Source organism: Syngnathus floridae, chromosome 13 (assembly GCF_059516105.1).
Source record: "Syngnathus floridae isolate MCC-2025c chromosome 13, RoL_Sflo_1.0, whole genome shotgun sequence".
Lineage (NCBI taxonomy): Eukaryota > Metazoa > Chordata > Actinopteri > Syngnathiformes > Syngnathidae > Syngnathus > Syngnathus floridae.
In genome coordinates this window covers 9169816-9194833 of record NC_142425.1, presented here as the reverse complement: position 1 = coordinate 9194833, position 25018 = coordinate 9169816, and the positions used below count along the sequence as shown (strand labels likewise).

Below are 25018 nucleotides of genomic sequence, written 5' to 3'. Positions count from 1 at the left end.
CAGTTCAATGCCAACGAGAGGCGAGGGAAAAAAGACGACTGACATTTCATTATATTGACTTGGACACTTATGATCGCACACTTAGTTTTTTAGTACATTAGCATTTAATTTAAGCTTCGATTTGTACAATAAACACCAATGACCTCATTCATTATGGAGCTTCCCTTGGTCGTTCTTATTAAAACCAGAAGTTCCAAGCACACAATGACAAAGCTTCTTTTGTCCGTGGCTGTTTACAGGCGGATCTCACCTTTTATTACCACATTAAGCCAAGTTATGGATCAATAAACTAAAGCAAGTCGCTTGACCTCAAGCCTGCATTTTATTACCCCATTCGGATTTTATTTGGCATTTTGTTTGGGTTGACGCTTGTGGAAGTGTGTGCGTACTGAAATCAACATTTATCATTCTTTCGATTTATGATGATTCAATTCTTGAAGTAGTTGTACCGCCCTAAAAAGTTAACTGATTAATTTGCATTGATATTTTGTCAAATACTTTATCGTTGACTGGGAGTATCCAATGTGGCCGTTAAACATGAAATTGAAAAATATAATTGAAAGGTTCGTGCATTTTGTTCTGATTCTACTGCCAAAAATTCAATAACGAAAACAATGTTTGAATGATTATTTTTATTATTTAGACAACAAGAACTGATTTTGTAATAGCAAAAGAATAAAACAAAATATTGCTTGAATGCAAATAAAAATGAAGCAGTTGCACGCTTCAGTATCAAACCAAAAATCTCTTTAGTTAAATAAAACCAACATGTATAATGCTACAGTTCTTATTTGGAAACTGACACCAAAAACAGCTCAAGCTTTTCCAGAAAAATACACCAGGTCACAGGTTCTAAATCCTCCTACTGTCACTGAACAGCAAATGCGGCTAAGGCCCGAAAGACACGTTTGAGACATTATTGTTTGTTTCCCATCGGGAAGATGCAAAACCAAGAGACGCTATCAAAATGTTTCCCGTGCGTTACAGTTCGATAAGAGAGTCTGTGCCCGGGTAATCTGGGAGGTTGAGGTCGTATTTTTTCTGGATATCGTACGGCAGGAAGCGTCCGGCCAAATAATGCTTTCCCGAGAAACTCATGGCGCACTTCTTTGGTGCTGTCAGAGAGATGAGCACTTCTGGGCTTATCCCGTCCTCACCTGCCTCTTCGACATCCCAACCTGAGGAAGATAAGCGCAAGAGAATGAATTGAAAATAAAATGTATTTATAAAAAAAAGTTATAAATAAATAAATGCAATCCTGTGCAGATAGTTTTTCCTTTTTTGTACAGTTAAATTTTTAAGAGCAGTTAACATGCTTACTAATTTTCTCCCATTTTTAGCAATTCAACACTGGTTGAATAATACATTTTAAAATAAATTAATAAAATTACAAATAAATTGCAATTAAATAAATGTAATCCAATGCAGACATGTTGTCCTTTTCAGCACTCCTGTTTAGTGGCATTCAAGTTGTAAATTGTGCAGTCGATACTCAGCAAGTCGAAAATTTTCCTCCACATGGGTTTTTATTCTCGGAAAAACTCAACCCCAAGGAGATTAAAACTCACCCGATGGCACATCCACACTCGCGATGGGGATCTTGACCTGCTTGAGCGTGACCAGAATCCCAGCGTAGGGCTCCTTAATGTCCACGGCGTCATCCTCAGGGCCCAGCATGGCGTCAATCACTAAATTGTAAGCATCGTTTATGAGCTGGACCTGTGAAAGCACACAGCACTCCCTTAGGGTGAATGACTTCATTCTTTTTTGGGAATAATTCCCAACAGGAGACTGAAATGGAAATACTTTCACTAAGAGATTCAGAATATAGTGTCATTTCCCGCTATTCGTATTTACTTAACCTTTATTTATTACTTTCTAGATTAACACAGCTGATAAATAAAGTGTAGCATTTAGCTTCCGTCCAAAGTTACCTTTTGAATTTATTTTTAAATTGACATATATGATCAAAAGTGCATCCTCAAATGTTTAGCAAATAATGTCTTGGAAGAAATATTGTTTTCATTTAGCAGTGAAGCACAACCTAAATTATCGATTTTCTTTTTTTTTTTTTTCGGTGCTCACTGGTGATGTCGGGCTTGCATTTGAAATCAATCAGATTATTGTGTTGTACCTTCATCCTAAATTAGTCAACCTTGAACGGTATAAGCGGTGTCGCATTGATGAGCGTTTATTTGAATTGCTACTAAGGAGCAAAACGAATGCCGTGAAGATGCCGCAGACCTCTGTAGGCAGATACGAGAGGAAAGGGATGTCCATCTTCTCACACTGAACCGTGAAATCCTGATGCAGACTGTGAGGGGATCGTTTTGGGTGGTAGATGGTGGGCTCATATTCCTGAATAGAAAAGCAGAACAAAAAAAATTATGTAAGCTTGAAAGTAGAACTCAAAACGCCCGCCAAAATGTACGCATGATTGTGTTTGGCCACTAAAAATGTTGTAGGTGTCGTTTCATCCCTCTCAGTGGTGATATCAAACTGTAATGGAAATTCACATGTCATCGAATAATAATGTATATAGACTTGGCGAAGCAGCATGTGGCTCATTGCCCAAGGATATTTTTGTACTGCATGTTCCAAGTAACAATTGTCTGTTTGTAGTTAGGGGCTGCTCAGGTTTAGCGTGATGTGTGACAGCAGCTGAATCAGAAGACCCTGAATATCGATTTCCATGTGTTTGTTCTATACAGCACAAATTGTCTTAAAAGGTATCCAAATATCGAATTACATTGTATTTAATAATTTGATTTTTCAAAACTCAGATGAGGAGTCGAGCATACTTAAGTTCATTGAAATAATAAATAAATCATGTGCGGAACTAAAACTTTTTGGTGGGGGGGGGGGCTGTGGGGCTCACGTGTGGGCCCCTTGTGTCTTGCAGCTGACACGGATCACAACGCAACCACGAACAACACACGCTCTGGCACCAGGGCGAGTCTTCCTAAGCCAAAGTCATCGAGTTTCCCCATTTTGGAGAAAACCAAGACAAGCGTGGTCCCGGAGGGGCACAAATGCTAACCCCGAAAATTTGTCTTAAAGGAAAAAAACAGAAAAGATGACGACATGGTATAAGTGGTGAGTTTAAGTACTCACTTGTGCCGCACCGTGGTGTAATATACGGTAGTTTTCATAGCCTAACTGATACAGTTTTAACCACCAATAAATTATGCTTGTGACAGACATATGGTAAAGCACGCAGAAGCATTCATCCGTAAAAATTAAAGGTCCATATCCCTTTTCAATTTTGCATTTGATGCCCTCCGAGCGGCCTCCCAAAACTATAATTTGTCTTGAAATTTCAGTGAGTCCGAGACCCGATGGGCAGACTCATGACATCATGTTCACGTGCAGACAGCATTAATGAGAGGAACAACGGCGTGATGTCATGACTGTCTGAGGACTCTTGCCGAGAGGGTAATGGGATAACTGCTCGGAGACGTTTACAGGAGCTCAAATTATATTCTGGGACGCCCCGTTAATCCTGATGCGAGTCAAATGTAGATTTTTATTTTCATCGGTGAGAACAGTTTGTTCTAGATTTTGGGGAAAGTGAGTGATCATGTGGTGTTTTTATGTGGCTAGCTAACTGCTTAGGAAAGCTAGTTAGGCTACGTCCATGGAAAACTGCAGTGATACGTACATTAACACAGCAAATGGCTGTGGGACATTTTAAAGGGTTTTGAAATTTTTTTAAATTAGGGAAAAGGCTGTAATAGTGTTTGGCTGCCAGGCTGGTATTTGGCAATGTCTTAATTTAAAATGAAAAATTGAATACCCCACTATACTCCAAAACACTAACACATTTAAACATATGAAAGAACAAATAATTGAAACACTTATACTTGTCAACACTGCACAATGTATGCACATTTTCTCAATTTTCAATCTCAACTTCAAATATTGTTTGTTGTTAAGTCAAAAATTATTTTCAGGGTAAAGTGAAATTTATTTATTTATTATTTTTTATTTATTTGAAGCGTACACAATTTTTTTACTAGCTGATGTTTTCCAAAAGGGTGTCTGGTTAGGTCAAAAATGTAAATGATCCCCCCAAAATATTTTTGGACCTGCAGCACAGTCTTGCGCAGCTATAATGCATTTAATCTGCATTATGGTCGCCAAGCAGAACATTGTCGTTAATCTCTCGTGCTAAAAATATAACCTGCAGGATATTTATTTTTTAATTAAAATTCCCAACTGCAATAATCAGCGATGTCGATCCACATTCCAATTCTTTTTCCTCTTCTTTGCCCTTGTTAGCTTGCGTTGCACCAAGTCATTATGTTGTTTCCGTGGCAACTTTGGGCACAGGACTGTGCTGGATCGCACGTAAGAACAAGGCGAGTCGACAGGGAACAGTCAGACAACGAAGGAAATGACCAGCTGAGTGATCTGCTGAGACGTTGACTCATTTGCCTCATATGAAAAATTACCATTGACCATTAATTTTCTCGAACTGTACATATTCAACTGATTCATTTGAGTTTGCGTGTTGTTTTTTTTCTACTTACAAACATGCGCAGGTGTCGTGCACACACCAGGCCGATGGAGCCGTTCTGTTCTGGCCCACAGATCACCAACACCGTTGGCTGCTTCTTTGCTAAAGAGTTGAGAGGGTAGGCCTGGACAGCACAAATAGAAAGTTGATGCTTAGAAACAAGGACAAAAGGCTTGTAGGGGAGCAAAATAGAAAGAAGAATGCACTTTGATGCCATCCGGCTTAAAACATGTTACGTGATCTGCGCCCATCCCAGGCTTGCCATCTCTTGGAAAAAATACCTGTGTCCTTACAATGGGATGTATATTTCAAACTTTCTGTGTAGATACCGTAGTTAAAAATAATCAAGTCGTAAAATGTGGCAGGCGGTATGATGACCCAAGCTCAACAGTTCCATTATTTACTATATATATATTATATTAATATTTCCATTACATTGAGTTCAAAATGTATAAATATGTTACCAAATATTTTTTTAAGTCCATTTACCTGAGTGCAAATTACAGCGTGACCTTAATCTGTTTGTCAGTTGAGGTCAAATCCCGTTCAGTCCTCTCAATGACAATTTAAAGAAATCGAAACCTTTCCTGCTGGTTTATGTCACGGAACCTCCCCCAAAAAATTCTGGCTTCACATTTTGGCTTTGACCACTAAAGGAGCTACACACACGAAAAAAAAAAAAAAAAACCTTTTCCCACCTATTAATAATAATAAGGTCATTTGGTAAATGGGTCATTTCCCTTCGGATCCCATTTACACGAGCGTTGAATCCAAGTAGAAGAGACGGCAGCCGCTATCGCCATCATGGCACAGTCTCAATAGAAATGGAGACGAGGTCCCTGCGGCCCCTCGGGAGCCACCGGGACAGATGATATTACAGAAAGAGACTTGAAGATATTTGTTTAATTTCCAATGAGAATATTCATCTATCAGATAACTAATATTCTAGATCTTGTGCCAGATTTTAAGCTAGCAGTTGGTTAGCGCATGCAGGGTGGCGAGCTGGAATTTGAATCGGGCAAGAAATGAGAACGATAAGCCTTATTTCTCCTCAATATAGTGAAAATTTACACGGTATACAAATAGATGTTTTTAAAAAAATGTGTGTCTGTGGGGGGGGGGGGGGACTTACAGCTGACCCGAGATGAAAAACACATTTCATAACGTCATTTTTATTATGCTAACATATTTATGTGTCAACAGCCCCGGTACTTCTGAGTAAATTTGCAAAAACAAGTATCATGTGTTGTGTGTTCAGCCGCATGCTCCACAAAATTAAATATCGGCATCAAATGTTGCGCGTTTGGATGGTCAAGCTATGTTTGTTTGGCCGCTCACGTTTTTGAACGTCTGTTTCTTCCCTTTACGGTCTCCTTTTATTGCACGTACTTATTCAAGTCGAGCTTTCATACGAGCGAGCGAGCGGGAGGATGCTTGATATTGGCTGCGGAAATGTTTTAGGCCACTGGAGAAACTATTATGAAGCCGAATGTTGTTGGAAGTGGACCGCTATAAAGGGAGGAGAGTACATAGCTCACATTTAATGTCATCTATTACAAAATAAAATCGGCGCAAACTAACAAAACTACCTATTAATTGTAACATGAAGCCATGAGATGCCATTAAAGAATAGAACAGAACAGAGCAGAATGTTGACGTTTTACAGATGCTATGCTAATGCTAAGTATCTAGCATTTTCTTAGCATTCTTTACCACTTCACCTTTTTAACGCCTCTTTATAACATTTCTCAATAGATTGAACGACAGTGAATCCTTATTAAACCATTCATCTTTTATTTTTATTGTTATCGTTCATCAAAGTGATTGTTTAAACGCAACGGGGCCTCGTTGAGAAGATAAAGTGAGGGACGGAATGTTTCTAGGTCCTACGACCGTCGTGGGGATACCTCGCATGCACTTTCACTTCCAATCAAGTCTGGAGAAAACACTATCAGGTCCCTAAAATAATAAATACGCTCATCTTTCAAGCTCAGTCCAGAGGTTTTTATATGAGAAGGTGTAGCTAGCGTCTGAGCTTGTGTAAAGTGGAGATTTACTGCTGCCGAGCAACAAAATGTCTCCTGTCTCCACTCAGGTGATGAACGGCCTCAGACTGATACAGAAGCCCACAGTCTGGTTCTGCTGAGCGAGGGAGGCGGTGGAGGGATTGATTTACAGTCAACCTATAATCTGTCTGGCAAGTAAAGTGTACACGCGTGTGTTATTGGTGTGGTATTTCTGGACACAGTAACAGCAGTAGGACGGTTGTGAAACAGGCCAAATGTGACCGTCTAGCAACTCCTTTGACTGTAATTGTCTTCAAATAACGGTGATGTCATGCAAGCGCCGGCGTGCCACGGGTGGCTGCGGCCAGCGGCGGCAGTCCGGTCGTGTTTGTTCAGTCAGGCTAGGCTGGCGATCTTGGCCAGTGCAAGTGAGGAAGTGGACACGGTGGTTTGGCTTGCACACTTCCCGTCGCAGCTTTTGTGAGATCAAAATCATTTCAAAACGTTTTCCACCATTACTGTAATGCAGGGCTGACTATCAAATGATTTTTTTAGAATCGGTTATTATATCAATTATGCCATCGATTAATCAAATAGATTTTTTTTATATTTATAATAATAATATTTGCATTGAAAAGTATTTAAAAATTAATTGTCCATCATTACTGTTCATTAACTGATATTTTTATTTATTTAAAACAACTACAGCTAAGCAAAGGATTGATTGTCATAAAAGCAAATATTTGCCAAAAGTTTGGATTTTTGGATTGAACGCAAAAAAGAAATCTGAATTATCTCTTTTGAAAGAAATGTCAAAACGATTACTCGATTATTAACATATGTGGTGATGAATTTGATAATCGAATTGGCGAATTGGTTGTTGATGAATCGATTAATTTTGACACCTCTACTGTGAATAGCTAGGAGTGGATGATGTTGCGGTCACTGAAACACGATAAAGTACAAACCTTCGAGATGGCGAGCGCGCAGGCGTGTCCCCAGATCTCAATGAGCTGCTGTTGTCCAAACTTGTAGTCCCGCATGAGTTCTGTCTCAATGGCGCTCGCTTCGCCTTTACTACAACACAGAACGTGATCACATAAGAAGTCAATTTAACACGCTTTCTATGTCTAATGAAAGAAATCTTACCTATTATTTATCATAAAGCTTGCATTATTATATGCCTTGTCAAAATGAAGCTCATACTCTCATTTCAACATAGTTCCTTAGTACCAAGATGCCACTAGATGGCGCCAAAATACTGCATCTTCGAGTGTTCCAGTCACAAAAACTATGAATCCTGAAGTAATTAATGATTTCATCTCAATATACCCTAAAATTAAATCCCAGTGTAAAATCTGTGCCTGTAATTAATTTGTCATAATATTGGGAAGTGAAAATGCACAATTTCCTGTGGCACAATCAAAACCGATCCTACATTCATGCTGTGGTGATTTTTGGCTACCATCTATCATCAGTCAGCAGCTTCTGGGAAGTGTGCTCATGAAAAGAACAGACTTTGTGAGTGACTAATAAAAGTGAACGGCATTCTTCATCATGCCTCATTTGCACTATATGAGTGGGTGAATATGTCATCTAAGTCATACCTGGCCCGTGCTGCTCTCTGCATGGCAACAGCATGACTAATGCTACTGCTTTGACCATAAAAGTGCGCATGTGAGTTCTTGCCCCATCTTGATGTGGCACAAACCATCAGACCTGAATTATTCCCTCTGTAGATAACATCCCCTGCATTTTACCTCCACCTAGTGGTTGGTGTAGGCACTGCAACTCCTTGCAGATGAAACGAGGTGTGTTCCCCAGCTGAGGGTTTTAATTGAGCCCCTCAGAGGATTGGAGGAAAACATCAGAAGGAATAATGCAGAAGCTACATGAGATTTTCTTTTCTATTTTATACCGGAGTGAAAATACTTCATGAGGAGATTCAGATGGTCGGATTTTGGCTAGGAAGGCTCCTTGTATCTTTTCCTTGGTCGCCAATCACACTTTAAATATGTGGCGTTCATGCAATTTTAATAACTGCCACATACCAAAAATATGAATACAAGTTTGTATCATAAACTGTATTGTAAAACTAAGAGAATTAAAAATAATCACTTTGACAGTCTCACCTCATGGGATTTTTCCACTAATTAATTTTATTGCTCATATTGTACTGAGCAGCCAGTCTGCACTGAAAAAAGACATTTGAGCTTGCGTCCCTCAAATTATAGCTCATATCCGTGTCTCTCTAAAGGCAGAAATTGTTTAGACTCTTTTGAATTTCATATCATTCAGCGTTCCACATTCATGCCTGGGGGAATCGCTGACTATTTCATTATTTTTTTTGTTGAAATGTCATCTCAATAACAATTCCACGCTCTTAACCTTGAAGATAGGCTGCTATTGTTGTTGTTCTTTTCCAGTTAATTCGATGTGTTGCTGTTTGTGTGTGTGAACCCGCCGAAAGTAGGAGCGCACACATTCGGCACCGTTTGACTCCCTGGTGACTGTGCTGCTGGTGCTAATCTGATTTGCGCTGCTTTTAGTTTCCTTTAAGGCACAGCTGTGTCTCAGTGTGTGAATTTGTGTGCATATACGTGTATGTGTGTAAGCAAGTTAGTGTAGCCATGGCATTTACCTGAGCCAATGGCGCGATGGCAGCTGTCACCCACAGCTCACCTCGGGGAAGTTTCCTGAGCGACTGAGACAAGTTGATCTTTGCAAAGATCACTTCAAGCCACCAGCTCCAAGGAGACCAAAACCACATGGACTTTGAGACTAGTGCACTTGTTGACTTGAGGGGTTATAAAGTTCCAGAGCAAAAATAAAGGTCGCAGGATGTCAGCAGTGCTCTTGATTGTCCAAATATGCACGGCGGAGATATCGAATGACATCCAGTAGGGCCATCGAGACCTTCTCTGCTAGCTGAAGCACCAAAATTCATTTATAGCTTCGATTATACGTGCTCTGGGTGGATTAGCCAACTTTCCTCATTTGATTTTCACTTCAATTCCAAGTGTGTGCTTTTGAGTGTGTTGCCACCAGGGAGCAGCACAATGTTGCGGACTAGCTCGACTTTTCTCAAGCACCAATTATTAACACTTTTTATAGGACACTGCCCCAGGGCGTTCGACCCAGACAAACATTATGTTTCATAAAAATCACATCTTTACTTTTGAGGTCTTTGTTAAAACTTTTGTTCATTTCCAGGGCAGAAATCGCAATTCTGTTTACGACGCAGGGGTGTCCAACCACTATAATTACCTTTTGCTTATTGTAATGAACTTAACTTAACATTTGTTTTAATGCACCGTGCTTTGTCATTGGTGGCAATATGCAACAACATTTTTCATCAAGTACCTGCTCCTGTTGCATCTCCCTAGGGCTAGATTTGATTTGTGCGTGCACTCAATGCACCCCTCCCTAGGAGATGCTCACCCGTGATCTCAAGCAGCCTTTAATGAAGGTGCAGGCCTTACTCTTGCATCAAACTGAAACGATCAAATAGTCCCAGTGGGAGGTAAATGCGGTCGGCCACATGAACCAGAATGATACAACAACAACATTAGTTAGTGTACCGAAAAACTCACAGACAAGTATCCTCCCGAGTCTGCGACATATAATAAGGGGACAGACAGAGCTGCCATTTTTCACGGACGCTGCCGGAGTGAAAAAGCTACACTTTTTTTCCCCCGTCAACCTCCATCTCACTTCACTTAATTTCCACCTTTCCAATGTGATGTGCTGCAGCGATAAGGAGGCGGATTAAAATAACCCTGGCAGACCAAGCACCAGGCTTGGAATGTAAAAGAAACTGACAAAGAAATCTGCTTTCATGGCGATAATAATGCTCACCTGAATGAAACTGTCAGGGAAGGTATAAGAATCTTTTGTGGCAATATTTAACATGCAAATACATGCAGAAACATGCAGCTCGAATCAGTTCAATTGTCAGAGCTGCCTTGAGATATGAGTTGATTTATCTATTGACCACATTCGTAGCTCAAAACACTAGGATCGCAAATATTCAACTTTATAAAAATACAGCACTGTCATGATTGAAGAGAAGATAAACATATTTTGCTACATCTTCGCTTCAATTAAATCGTCATTGTGCTGCTCCTGTTGTGCACTTTGACCACCAGGAGGCAGTATAATGCAATTGACTCAATAAGCTTGTTATTTTTGGCAAAGGATAAAGAATATATGACTGCAAATATTTGCGTTCAAAAGGGTTATAACACCGCAAAATCGATACTGTTTGTTAGTTTGTTAATAGTATTTTGCTGTTTTTGTTGGCATTAAGCTAAACGGATTTTAGTGAGGCAAATCTATGTGGTGCGTTTGAATTCAATGAAACTCTTTCTGTTTTTGTTTTGTTTTACAGTAAACCATCATTTTCAGACCAGTTGAGTAAAATTGGATCATTTTGTGTGACACACCTTGCTATCACAGTGGGTCTTTTTTTGGCTCAAAACAAGCTACACGCCGGGCTGGCTGCCAGCCAATCACAACACACATAGATAATTCTGTTTGAACGATTTTCTACAGAAAAACACATTTGTAAATTGCCTCAGAGCCAGTTGTCTGTTTTTAGCCGCTGTATCAGGTTAATTGTTGCATCCATTGTATTAAGTGCAGTTTCAGACTCCACCATTGTGTAATCAAGTCGAGTTCTCCCATCAAGGACCTATTCATTGGTCATGCTGCCTCAGAGAGGACAGCGAGAATCAAAGCGCAGCGCTCAATAGATCCAACAACGTTCCTTCTCCTCATGTCTTTATACGCAATCATGTATATTTTAGTCTGCGCAGAATTTGAAGTAGCTGAGCCAAAACGTGGCGTCAAATTAAATGTTCAATCAGCTTAGTCTTTGTCCATAACTCTCACCAAGCTGTGTTTTTGAATACTTTCTATGTATTCACCAATCAGCCTAGATAGAAAACTTAATACAATAATGGGAATATTTTGACACGTGTGGCCTTGCCACTCTGTCGTGTTAGCGCCCCCGTTACCTATCTTTAGTGTTCCTCCGCTGCCGCTATCTGCCTGTCGTTGTAGCCGCTCGATCCAACATGAGGGACACAAACACACCAGCGATGACTCACCCCACTTAATTGGATTCATTGTGTGTGCCGATTTAATGGAACTTTTTTTTTTTTTGTCGTACATAAGGAGCAAGACAAATCCTATTTTCCTCCCTGGGCTATTGTTATAATAAGGCGTGATAGTGACAAATATTAAGAGCTCATTCTAAACACGCGATCACCAGGTGTGCATGCATGTCATTGAACATGACCATGAAAGTGAATCATCCCCCCCCCCGGGGTGTGAGCCTACATGAAGTCTTGCAGCTGAGAGCCAAACACTGATGTCAACGGAAATGTCGAGCAAATATGAAAACAAGCTATCATTCACAGGATAACGCAAAACGTCCAAAATGAACAAAAACCAGCATCCGATAATGTGATGACTGGCGTGAGGATCAGGTGGCAGAACAGAGAGCCTCAGCTGCCCAAGGGGGGTGGGGGGAGGAGTCCTTGTACCCCCATATGGTCACGGTTGAGGTGCTCAGCGTGGCGCTTATCGAATCAGCAACTTGGGATTCACTTAGGCTGCAGCAGTGGATTGATTGATTTGTGGACGGCAAATAAAAGCCATCGTTTGTTCTAATACAATCACTCAAGTCTGCCTTAACCAATTTAACCCATCTTGTCAGCTATAAAATATATACAGAATGTCCGGGTTTGATTGACACTGTCAGAGAGGTACTCTCACAGTAGTATGTTTCATATTGCAATGGTGTAGAACTGCATTGCATCACGAGTTTTTGTTTTTGTTGCCTTATTTAGCTCCATGAGAGACACACACAGTCAACTGGCTTCCGGCCCAACGGGTCTGAATTACTGCCTGCGCATATTGAATCGGGCTGATTTACATCTCCATGGCCATCTTCCCACTTCTTGTCTTTAAATTTTACTCACTGCTCGGCTTTTAAAGTCAAGAGTTTTAACATTTGTGCTACATCGCCGATAGCAACGACGGTCAGGCGATGCTCATTTAAAGAAATGATAAATAAGTATAATAAAGGCTGTCTCGTGCGCTCATTAAAATGCAAGCAAAGCATTCCCAGTTGACTGCTACCTGATCGGAATACAATTCAGGTGATTAGATGGTGCGGATGTATTTGTAATGTCGGTAAAATAATATGTCAATTGAAAAGAGACACTGATTCTAAAACAATATAAGCCGCACATTGTCTCCCTAAGTCTTATCACAGCCGTTCTCGTGTGTGAAAGTAAAAAGGCTCATAACAATCATCACCGTTCTGGCTTCTGAAAAGCCATCAGCGGCGTTAAGTACAGCTTTTTCCCCAAATTAATTGCGCATGAGCTACGGCGCCGGTCTCATGCGGCTAATTGGAATCGGGAGGACATCAGGCGTCTGACGGCTGTAATTAACTACAAGGAAGTTTCACATCCTTGCTGTAAAATGCCATTTGTAATCGCTAAAGTAGCAATGGTGCCAGCAAAGACAAGAGAAAATAATGCAGCTCATTTGCTCGGCTTCAAAGCAGACAATCAATAGAATCGGGTTAGAGTTGGTTAGGCCTGACACAAAATGGCTGCCTCCCAAATGACACGTTAATGATGACATATGACCACCGATTTTATCACTTTAAATGTCGATACCGTATTAAACAGATGGTGTCAAAGCTAATAGGAAAGTAGTAATTGGTGTCAAGCAAGGTATTTTGATGTGATACATTTTATAATGTTTTTGTCTGTCAAAGAGCTAGCGGACATTGAGACGTTGTCTGCTGAAAGTTTGATAACAAGCCGAAGCTAACAAACAAGCTGTTTATTTAGCAAAAAAGTAACAGTCAAAAGTCTTCACTTGACTTTACTGCTGCATTCTTAGCCTAGTCACAAAACGCACTTTTTGGTGCCTTGTTGCCAGGCAGACTTTGGAGGCTAAATCATTTGTCTCCTAATCTGACTCCGGGCCCTTTAGCCAGGATGTGCGGCATGGATGTGTTGAGATTAGCGCACACTCACACACCAAGTGTCAACAAACACAATATACAAGTTGTGTATTATTAATGAGCTCAGCAGTAGGTAGAACCACAAGAGACCAGAGATCCACCACGTTGAAACTGGCATGCGGCCGACCTTTTCCACTTGTATTGGTTTGACTGTGTGTGTTTAGATGTGAGCCTCTGTATTTATGGATTGTTTGTGCCACATAAAGGGAGGAAGAAAGAGATTTACCCTTGCAATATACGCTGTGTCCAACTCAGCAAAAAAAAAAAAGCACAATGTTCGGGAATGAGATGGAGACAAATTTTGGAAGCGATCAAAAGGTCAGCCACACTCTGCTTCACCATGTTTCACTTTTCCACTATAAATTGAATGAGTATTTATTTGAGGTTTGTTCCTCCGAAGTTTTTGTTTTAGAATGCCATCAAATGCTTTCCCAGCTATTTTGGCTGTGTATGTGGATTTCATGGCAGATGGCGCCGCTGATGATGATGAATAAGAAGACCTTCTTCACAGGTTGTGAAGGTTGTGACGTCTTTGATTGGCAAAAGGCCAGAGTGAAATGCAGCCTTGACATGTTAGCGATAAGGTTCGAGGAGAGTCATATGATGAGATGAGATATGAGACGGATGGCTCATGCTGTAAACAAAGATGTGTCGGGCTCATTGTATCGATGGCATTGTGCATGAAACGGATGTCTGCGTCTTGTTTCACTCTCATTGTACTTTTCTCATTCTATTCTATCACTTTCATCTTATTATTATTAGCTATTACCTTGCAGCAACAGAATATGAACACATGACCGGTCACTATCAAAAGATCTATAGCAGGGGTGTCAAATTCTTTTTTTTTTTCACGGACCGCATTGTAGTCATAGCTTCTTTCGGAAGGCCATTATGACTGTCAACCCAAATAAATGTATGAGCACCTCATATTATATACAGTAAAAGCTACAAAACAAACCGACAAATAACTCGTTTTCAAATCAGATGAGTAAAAACTGGTCAAATATTTAAAAATAAAAGATATTTTGATGCACAATTTGTCTTCGCGGGCCACATAAAATGATGTGGCGGGCCGTATCTAGCCCCGGGTCTTGAGTTTGACACCTGTGATCTATAGCATTGTGTTCTTTATGCTAATCCAGTGTGCTAAATATTCCAGCCTAGTACAACTCGAGTATGTGCGGAATCTATTGTGAGACTCCTCTCAGTATCAAGTAGCAATTAGCCAGCCCTCTTTGGCGTGTGCTTGTGATGATATGTTGTTAGCACTTCAACAAATAGATGTTAAGCTTCTGTTATCTGCAGCACAGCCCAAACGTCAAAAAGCGGTCTTCTGAGATGCTAGAATGTGCATGTAGCATTTATTTTATATTAGGGTCAGAAGGGTGGGTGGGGGGCATCATATGGTAATCCTGTAAATGTATAAACAAGTGGATAGTGTCAACGAAGCGCCCTTGGCGGAGGTAAAAAAAGTGGGTCACTCAACCGTAGAGCTCCCCCCTTCAATCGCAAAGCTCCATCCATCCTTGTCCTCATTATCGCCACTGGTGAGCTGAAGTTTATCTCAGCAGACTTTAAGAATTGGGGTACACGCTGAACTGGTCACCAGTCAACCCACATGGAGACAAACGACCATTCACAATCTTCAATTATGCTGCAAAAAGAAAAACACTAAGACAAGATGAGGTGTTCTAGTTGGTCCACCTATATTACCGGGTAACATAATAAAAAATCTGGGGTTGCTATGGCAACGGCGAGGAGTGTATCCTCATTATAAAAATGTAGCTTTAATGACTTTAAGGCTGTTCCTTTTAGCAAGATGTGTTTGGAGTGTGTATGTGCATTGCCTCCTCAGCTTTTACTTCCAAAGGAACGAGAACATAATCACTACGTAGCCTCTATAGTTATGGTTCATTAGTGCTTCAGTGGCACTTAAAGGCGGGAGGGAAGAAATCAGTGCATCAGTGCAGTCGTCCAAAAAGCACTGCTGTGGATTGAGATGCAAGCAAACCTTTATTATAAACAATAATGACGAGATGTAGCTGCCGGCTGGAAAATCAGACTGGGAGTGGGTGGTAGAAAGGAATTCATTAGCATATAATACATTTGCTTAGTTACTTGTCCATGTTGTCCTCGCTGTATGTATAAAAGATATCTGCTCATATGTCACTGGTATATTTCTACTATATTTTGTATTAAGAGCATTTCTGGCTTTTCCCGATATTTCCACTGGGGTATTATTTGTTTTAGAAGGGGATCAAATGGGCTGTATGTGGCCCAGTGAATTCAAGTGTTATTTTCAATCAGACTGCTTGGCCTCTCTCCACATTGCCGTCTTTGTCCGTCTCGCCTCCTCAAGCGTCACTATTAACCTGTCGGCTTTCAGACTAGATGGAGGAGGCGGGGGGGGGGGCTTAGCAACTGCCCATCAACACATCCGAGAAAGCCAAAATAATCCATTGTACTCCCACCGACTGCTTCATTAGAAATGCTGGATTGGCTGAAAATAGACCACATCCAAAATGTGAACCAAATAGTTCAATTAAAGGGGCGGGGGGGCAATTTTAAAATGTCATCCTACAGCCATGACGGCATTTGATGTTGGTTATTATAACACCAGCTCTGCTAGTAATTTAATTGGTTTGCTCTCGGCATTGTAGAAAACGTTAATTATGATATGCTACTGGCAAGTAACTTGGTTTTGGTGGGCGTGCAGGGTAAACAACAACAGAGCGCTACACAAAAGACATTTGCACAATTGGCATGAAGTGAAAAGAAAAAACATCCGGCTCCCCGAACGGGATTCAACTGAACCAGACAGCCAAGCCAATTACCGGCTATTGCCAAAACCTGCCCGGTGGCACTGACTCACAGGAACAAAGCAGTTCGACTCGTGGATATCCGATAACATACACAAGAGATACAAACCGAAAAAAATATTTATTTTTCATGTCGTCATGCTGTGAAGTTTTGAGAGGAGGGAAAAAATAATCACACCTCACTCTGCGTTTCTTTTCACAGGTCATTACATTTTCAAGCCTGTCACATCGGGAATCAATCAACTGCTCGTGATGCTGTCGATGGCGGCGGTTACGTCTTGTTAAACATTACCGCTGAGTATCCTTTCGTAATCGCATCACCTGCCACCAGCTTGGTTTCCTTGACAACCAGCAAAAAAACTAGAAATTGTCGTGGAAATTCACTAGAGGAGGCATTTGTGGTGAAGCAGCATGTGGCTCGCAACCAGAGATTATTTTGCTGCAAGAAATCACATGACAGCACTCCCACGCAGTATTCATACAATTCTGTCATACGAAGAAAATCTCTTTCTCTAGCCTGTCACCTCCATCAGGAGAACCTTGACCACTGCTGGCAGGACGCCCACGAGAAACTACATGTGCGGATAAAGGAAGTAGCATTTTGCTCGGGAAAAAAAAAACATTTCACAAGGCAAACAGCAGTTGCTGCAGTGATGATCGAATCTTTCCCACCCCATCTGTGTGGATAATTTAAGGATGCTTTATGGTCCATCAAATTCTTAGAGAACCACACTCATTAAATCTCCATAACTACCAGTGATTGGCTTCCATCCATAGTTATTATTTAGGACTCATATCTAAGACTCATCTAATAAACATCATGTTTGTGATGCGTAATTTCACCCAACCTGTGCTCATTTAACACGCTCGCTGGCCCTCAAAGGCTCAGCACAGATCAATTTTCTTCAGTCGATTTCATTGATTCCCCCCTGCCCCACCCACACTAAAACACGCATACAAATAAGTCATTAACAAAAAATCCCGCTAACACAAAAGCCTCTTATCGGTCGTAATTACCATCAGGACCCTCTGACGGGATTTAGCGTCATGAAATAGGAACAACAGAGTTCTTTCACTTTAAAAATTCAATCGGTTTGTAGAGTGCTTGGCCTCAGGGTCACGAGTGAGTTGGAACTGCTCCCAGCACACTCTGGACTGGTCACCAGCCAATCACAGCACTTGAAAACGCAGAAGAGGATTTGACAAAACATTTGTCAATAAGTGGCCCGCATGTGTGAGATGTTATTCGCAGCCCGAATGTTTTTTGGATGAATGGAGGAGACGTTTTAAAGTGTCATGACGTTTAAAGTGGGGCTGGGAAAAGTCCAGAAAAAAAACGTCTTGTTTGAGCTCTCAAGCATTTCATCTTTGGTGTGGAAATTAAGATTGCGGAGGAGGCAATGAGAAGAAAACATGCGCAAGGTTGCACGCAGGTCAGTGTGAGCAGAAGACCCTGTTCCGACGAGAGTGGGTGGTCTCTTAAGTGAGACAAACAAGCTGAATTCCTTGTGACATTTCAGCTTGTTGAATTAATGCAACCTTTTCCGTCTGCTCTCAGAATAGTTGCTTCGGTTAAAGGCATGGAGATTCTTTGAGGCGATATGGGACAGGTGTCAAACCCAAGGCCCGGGGGCCGGATCCGGCCCACCGCATCATTTTATGTGGCCTGCAAAGGCAACTTGTGTGTCAATGTTTCTTGTTAAATACTGTCTTCCCTTTTAATAACATTGAGATATTGCAAAAAAAATTTTAAATTAGAAAATTATTCAAATTTTTTTTTGCTGGATTCTGATGTGTGTATGCAATAATATAAGATGGGACCACGAGGGAAATATGGTATCATAACTTCTCTACTCTGACGTGCTGATGAATGTTCCGTCATCCTCCACTTGGCACACGTGAGCCCTGACAAGCCATCTCACCTGCCGTTTAGTCAAGCCGCCTGACCCGGTGGCGCTCTGTGACGCCGGCGCATCATGCCAGCTTGTTTATTATTCCTCAGGCCTGTGCGCTGCCTCCACATCAACGTTCAGATGCCGGCAGCTGCATTTTGCCGTGTGACAACCCGGCCATTTTTATTTATAGGCACAGTCAAATGATTGGGTCAGCGAGACTGAGAAGCTCGATTTGCTCCCGGGCAATGTTTGTCCATAATTTTCTATTAAAGTCTGATTAGATAAGCCCGTCAGTATTTGAGTGGGGAAAAGCTGCAATCATGTCTTCATTTCCTCTATCAAGAAAGCGCCTGGGGGGGGGGGACACAATCAACTTTGCATCCTAAGGGAAGTAATCATATTTGTCAAAAAATAATGATTCATATTAATCGGTGTAATAAAACTCGTGCCCTTGGAAATTATGATTCAAAGGCAAAGTACGTGTGACTACAAACGTAATCGATGCTAATCTTCATGAGCTAATGACAACCAAAGTAGTTTGAATCATGCTGTCTTAAAAGAGGTTTCTACTTCAGAACCAACACGTTTATGGATGCTATTCACAGTCAAGAGGTTTGAAAACAGAACTGAGCCCTTTTCATTGGATTTAAATCCAAAACAAGGAAAGGAACACAAAGGAACACGAGTCTATGAATGTAACGACCACTGACATCAATTTTCTTGAGAAACCTCGGAAAGTCCTCTGAATAAATGAAGTGAAGAATCTGACCAACAGGGAGGTCACCAACCCCACGCGAACCATAAAGATTAAACCATCCAAAACGAAAACCAGCGTCGTCATGACAACGTGACCATAGAATCATACGTTCATTAGTTTACTTCTAACCAAGCAGAAGGTTCAGTCGTGCGCAGAGGCAAAGCCAACATTTGGATCATGTCCCACCTTCCCCATCACGCTTCATGAATATGTATGCATCATTTGGAAATGATTTATGAGCCACGTGCTTAATGGCATGAATATTTTAAATGTGAATTCATTAGACGTGTGAATGTGGATGTACGCGCACAAGCAGACCATAGTGAATAATTGCTCATGCTTTCATTTTCATGTATTTGCAGCAATGTATTATATATAAGGTGTATTACATATAAGGTCAGGAATTACGTTAGTGATGTGCATTCCAGTTATTTTAAGTGAATTGAATCTTTAGAATCAGTTCACTGAAAAGATTTGTTCAACGAATTGTCCCCCCCCACACACACACACACACACACTGATCCATTATTTTTGTGATTTTTTTCAGTTCATATGACTTCAACCAGTAGGTGTCGGTAATGCGCATTGAAGCTGGTGCCACCTCGCCGTAAAACAAAACGAAGAAGAAAATGACGTCACTTCCTGTTGACGAACGAGTCGTGAATTGCATTTCCCGTTCCCCAACTGAACGGAGATGTGCGGGAACGAGTCAGTGATTTGCATTTCCAGGTCATCGCGAGAACGTATCAGTGAGGGCACGAATCCTGACTTTCCCGTTCGCGAACGAGTTAATGGGTCAACTGCCTTCCCGTGCATCAACGGATCAGTCAGAGAACGAGTTGCGTCTCCCTCCTGGCGTGAACTATGGAAGCCAGAATGTCGATTTACGGTTTGCCAAGGAAAAAAAGAACCACTCACTGAAACACCACTTCTTTTATGCACGTTTTCTCCAAGCTAACGGCTAACTTTATTGCATGAAGGGATGCGCCGTTATCCAAAAACGGGGACATTATGCTTCTCTTTGGGTAATCTTGAGTTTATAACACTTAAAATAACGTGTATGCTTATATACGCCTAAATATTGTTATCCAATATATCTACTGCAATTTCACATTAGATTACTGGTTTGAAATTTACTTTTATTATTATTTTAATAAACATTAAAACCTGTTGAAACTTGTCTGGTGTTTCATTCCTTGTTTTTATTTTTTGGGCATGAAAACAAAAATCTGACAATATGTATGTGTTTTACGTTGTGTAATATGTGTTGGTGTCCCCCAAAATAAAGAGCAAGGAGTCAAATACACATTCCTGACACGTACAAAAAATGCATAAAGTTACTAGGTACACCTGAAAATGGTGGTGTACCTAATGGAGTGTCCGTGTGACGTCACAGATCAACCAGCCAATCAGGAGGTGGGGGTGTGGCACTTTTCACTTTCAGTTCAGCTTTGGCCATGATTTTTCCCTAATGAAGTGGCCTGTTATGAAGTACATCTGAAAATGGCGGCGTACCTAATGGAGTGTCTGTGTGACGTCACAGATCAAACAGCCAATCAAAAAGTGGGGGTGAGGGCGGGTGTGGCACTTTTCACTTTCAGTTAAGCTTTGACCATGATTTTTCCCTAATGAACTGGCCTGTTATTAGGTACACTTGAAAATGGCGGTGTACCTAATGGAGTGTCCAAGTGACGTCACAGATCAAACAGCCAATCAGAAAGTGGGGGTGAGGGCGGGTGTGGCACTTTTCATTTAAACCAGGGGTGTCGACCTCCAGTCCTCGAGCGGCCGCGTTCCAATATGTTTTCCAAGTGACCCTCGTTAAGCGCACCTGCGTGAAAAGTTTTAGCCACTTTCACGTTCAAAAGGAGCTAAAACTTTTCACGCAGGTGCACTTAACGAGGTAATCACACGGACACTCCATTAGGTACACCGCCATTTTCAAGTGTACCTAATAACAGGCCACTTTATTAGGGAAATATCATGGTCAAAGGTCACAGGTATAAAGCTCTAGTCCTCAGGGCCGCGTTCCAATATGTTTTCCAAGTGACCCTCGTTAAGCGCACCTGCGTGAAAAGTTTTAGCCACTTTCACGTTCAAAAGGAGCTAAAACTTTTCACGCACCTGCACTTAACGAGGTAATCACACGGACACTCCATTAGGTACACCGCCATTTTTAAGTGTACCTAATAACAGGCCACTTTATTAGGGAAATATCATGGTCAAAGGTCACAGGTATCAAGCTCTAGTCCTCAGGGCCGCGTTCCAATATGTTTTCCAAGTGACCCTCGTTAAGCGCACCTGCGTGAAAAGTTTTAGCCACTTTCACGTTCAAAAGGAGCTAAAACTTTTCACGCACCTGCACTTAACGAGGGTCACTTGGAAAACATATTGGAACGCGGCCCTGAGGACTAGAGCTTTATACCTGTGACCTTTGACCATGATATTTCCCTAATAAAGTGGCCTGTTATTAGGTACACTTGAAAATGGCGGTGTACCTAATGGAGTGTCCGTGTGATTACCTCGTTAAGTGCACCTGCGTGAAAAGTTTTAGCTCCTTTTGAACGTGAAAGTGGCTAAAACTTTTCACGCAGGTGCGCTTAACGAGGGTCACTTGGAAAACATATTGGAACGCGGCCGCTCGAGGACTGGAGGTCGACACCCCTGGTTTAAGTGAAAAGTGCCACACCCGCCCTCACCCCCACTTTCTGATTGGCTGTTTGATCTGTGACGTCACTTGGACACTCCATTAGGTACACCGCCATTTTCAAGTGTACCTAATAACAGGCCAGTTCATTAGGGAAAAATCATGGTCAAAGCTTAACTGAAAGTGAAAAGTGCCACACCCGCCCTCACCCCCACTTTTTGATTGGCTGTTTGATCTGTGACGTCACACAGACACTCCATTAGGTACGCCGCCATTTTCAGATGTACTTCATAACAGGCCATTTCATTAGGGAAAAATCATGGCCAAAGCTGAACTGAAAGTGAAAAGTGCCACACCCCCACCTCCTGATTGGCTGGTTGATCTGTGACGTCACACGGACACTCCATTAGGTACACCACCATTTTCGGGTGTACCTAGTAACTTTATGCATTTTTTGTACGTGTCAGGAATGTGTATTTGACTCTTTATTTGGGGGGACACCAACACATATTACACAACGTAAAACACATACATATTGTCAGATTTTTGTTTTCATGCCCAAAAAATAAAAACAAGGAATAAAACACCAGACAAGTTTCAACAGGTTTTAATGTTTATTAAAATAATAATAAAAGTAAATTTCAAACCAGTAATCTAATGTGAAATTGCAGTAGATATATTGGATAACAATATTTAGGCGTATATATGCATACACGTTATTTTAAGTGTTATAAACTCAAGATTACCCAAAGAGGAGCATAATCTCCCCGTTGTTGTACAAGGGCGCATCCCTTCATGCAATAAAGTTAGCCGTTAGCTTGGAGAAAACGTGCATAAAAGAAGTGGTGTTTCAGTGAGTGGTTCTTTCTTTCCTTGGCAAACCGTAAATCGACATTCTGGCTTACATAGGTCACGCCAGGAGGGAGACGCAACTCGTTCTCTGACTGATCCGTTGATGCACGGGAAGGCAGTTGACCCATTAACTGGTTCGCGAACGGGAAAGTCAGGATTCGTGCCCTCACTGATACGTTCTCGCGATGACCTGGAAATGCAAATCACTGTCTCGTTCCCGCACATCTCCGTTCAGTTGAGGAACGGGAAATGCAATGCACGACTCGTTTGTGAACGGGAAGTGACGTCATTTTCTTCTTCGTTTTGTTTTACGGCGAGGTGGCACCAGCTCCAATGGGCATTACCGACACCTACTGGTTGAAGTCATACGGACTGAAAAAAGAACGAATCACTTCAGGAGGTGAAAATTTTATTTGGTTGAATTTGAGTATTCCTTGTTGAATTTAGATCTTATTCAAGTTATTTAATGCTTTTAAATTCATATTTTTTGAGGGGGGGAATAGGAATGTCGTGATAATTTTTTTCCAGAATATTTCTTTAATTGGATGAGAAGTCTGACTGAGGGGAAAGTTGTTTTCAAATGAGAATTAAGTTTGACTTTGCTTTAGAAGTTTACATTTTATGTGTATTTCAAGAATTTTCCAGAATGAAGTTAGATTTTAATAGTCTTATTTTTTTTCCAAGAACAAGAACAAAGTTTGGATTTTAATTTTTTTTTCAAGTTTTTAAATGCAATTTTACAAGAATTAAGTCAGACTAATTTAAAGAATAATCAAATCATGCAAGAAGAAAAATCAAAATCTTACTTGGATCAGATAAATGACATTTGGACTTTATTTTTATCATATGACTTAATTTTAAAAAAAAATCCTAACAGCATTTTTCTGATCCAAAACAAAAAGAGCAGCGGATACAATGCAAACAAAATTGGTTGAAGTATGTATGGTGTGAGCATCATCATCCTCACTGAACTCAAGTGTAAATTTGCATCCCATTCAATCCAAATGATTGACATCTCATGACAAAGGTTTCCCAGAGATGACAAGTGGCAAAGTGGGGGTGTGCCTACCTGAGGTAACGCAGCGGCTCTATGGTTTCGGTCTCCGCTTCAGCTGAGCTGTGATTCATCTTGTCCGTCTTGTTTGTCACCCAGCAGGACTGATGAAAAGACAATAAAAGAGGAGCCGCGCCTCAACCAAAGAACCCCCGGGGATGCTCTGTTCTGAACAAACAGTCGCTTTTCACAATGGATGGTCCGGATGCAGATGGTCCTCGGCAGTCTCCTGTCTCTTCCCCACTGTGCGGCACTGAAAAGCAGTGCACTCACTCAAAGAGCGGCGACCAATTAAGAATCAGGAGAGGCAACACTAGACGGCTGATTGGCTCAGGCGCCCACCATCAGAGACCCCCACCTCCCTTCTCCCATGTCCCCTTTCTTCAAATTCACACACATTTGTGTGCACTTCTCAGCGACCAAAGCATCCCTTGATGTGAAATGTAGAGCAAGCATCACAGCGGGGACATTCACAAACATTCCATCTGAAGATGTGAAAATTTCGTCTTGTTCCAAAACAAAATGTGTTCATATAATTTTCATCAGATGTTGCCTGTGTTATGAAGATGGATGATGATGATACTACGTCCAATACACTGTTAGCATGGGAGTTTATAAATGACTTTTTTTCTGTTTATTTAAAACTGATTTAAAGTGAATAATGATAACAAAACCATTGCAGGGCTTAGCGACTCCAGCCCTCGAGGGCCGGTGTCCGGCTTGTTTTCTATAGCTCCCTGTTGCAACACTTCTGATTCAGATGCAGATAATTAGCAAGGTCTGCAGAAGCTGCAGAAAAATGTTGATCATTTGAATCAGTTGTGCTCCAACAAGAAGACATAGAAAACATGCAGGACACCAGCCCTTGTGGACTGGAGTTCCCTACCCATGGTCCCATTTTTTTTTTAAAGAAAAAAAAAGGCCTTCTATACCTTTTATCTATTAAACCATTTTTCAGATATTAGTGTTCAGATATTCAAAAATTCTAAATAACGAGAATAGATATCGGAGGTCAAAGGGGTGCAAAATGCAACATTTGGTAAACTCTGCCATCTAGCGGTGACAAAGAAATACCGCAATTTGGACCAAGAGTTCCTGTGAACAAAAAAGGTCATTAAAGATCTTGCAGTATTATCACTGAATGTTAGGGACACACAAAATGAATTAAATAATACATTAAAATTCTATTTTTCAAGGTAGGAAAAAAAAATATAATTTGCTTAAGTGCAGGTGTACTGCAAATTTAATTTTCAATTCAATGATCAACATAACATTTGAAATTACATTAGATATTTTAGATATACTTCACACAATTCTGAGTCTTGTGCATTGCATTAGTGACGTCATAATGATACGACTACATTTATGATTGACAAGAAATTAGCCAATGTAGGGTTAAAATTAGTTTTTATTATTTAATA

General features: G+C 41.0%; 2 protein-coding genes across 9 annotated transcripts in view; one reads left to right on the top strand and one right to left on the bottom strand.

Moving 5' to 3' along the window:
* The window catches only part of LOC148388544 (Rieske domain-containing protein), a 38388-nt gene extending 14000 nt beyond the window's left edge, over positions 1 to 24388 (top strand). Inside the window, exons 5-7 of one of the 8 annotated variants that reach the window (XR_015861992.1) lie at positions 6615 to 6716; positions 16595 to 16690; positions 16950 to 20157. The gene's annotated coding sequence lies outside the window, so the exon portion shown is untranslated. The other 7 variants (XR_015861993.1, XR_015861994.1, XR_015861991.1 and 4 more) reach the window with 7 other exon arrangements.
* Positions 615 to 23869, bottom strand: yjefn3 (YjeF N-terminal domain containing 3). Its single transcript, XM_088393439.1, has 6 exons — positions 23613 to 23869; positions 7494 to 7602; positions 4533 to 4643; positions 2245 to 2358; positions 1569 to 1719; positions 615 to 1178 (listed from the first exon to the last, which is right to left on the bottom strand). The coding sequence occupies exons 1-6, from the start codon at positions 23669 to 23671 to the stop codon at positions 982 to 984; spliced, it is 741 nt and encodes a 246-aa protein (XP_088249565.1). The 5' UTR covers positions 23672 to 23869; the 3' UTR covers positions 615 to 981.
* Positions 24389 to 25018: the final 630 nt, after the last annotated feature.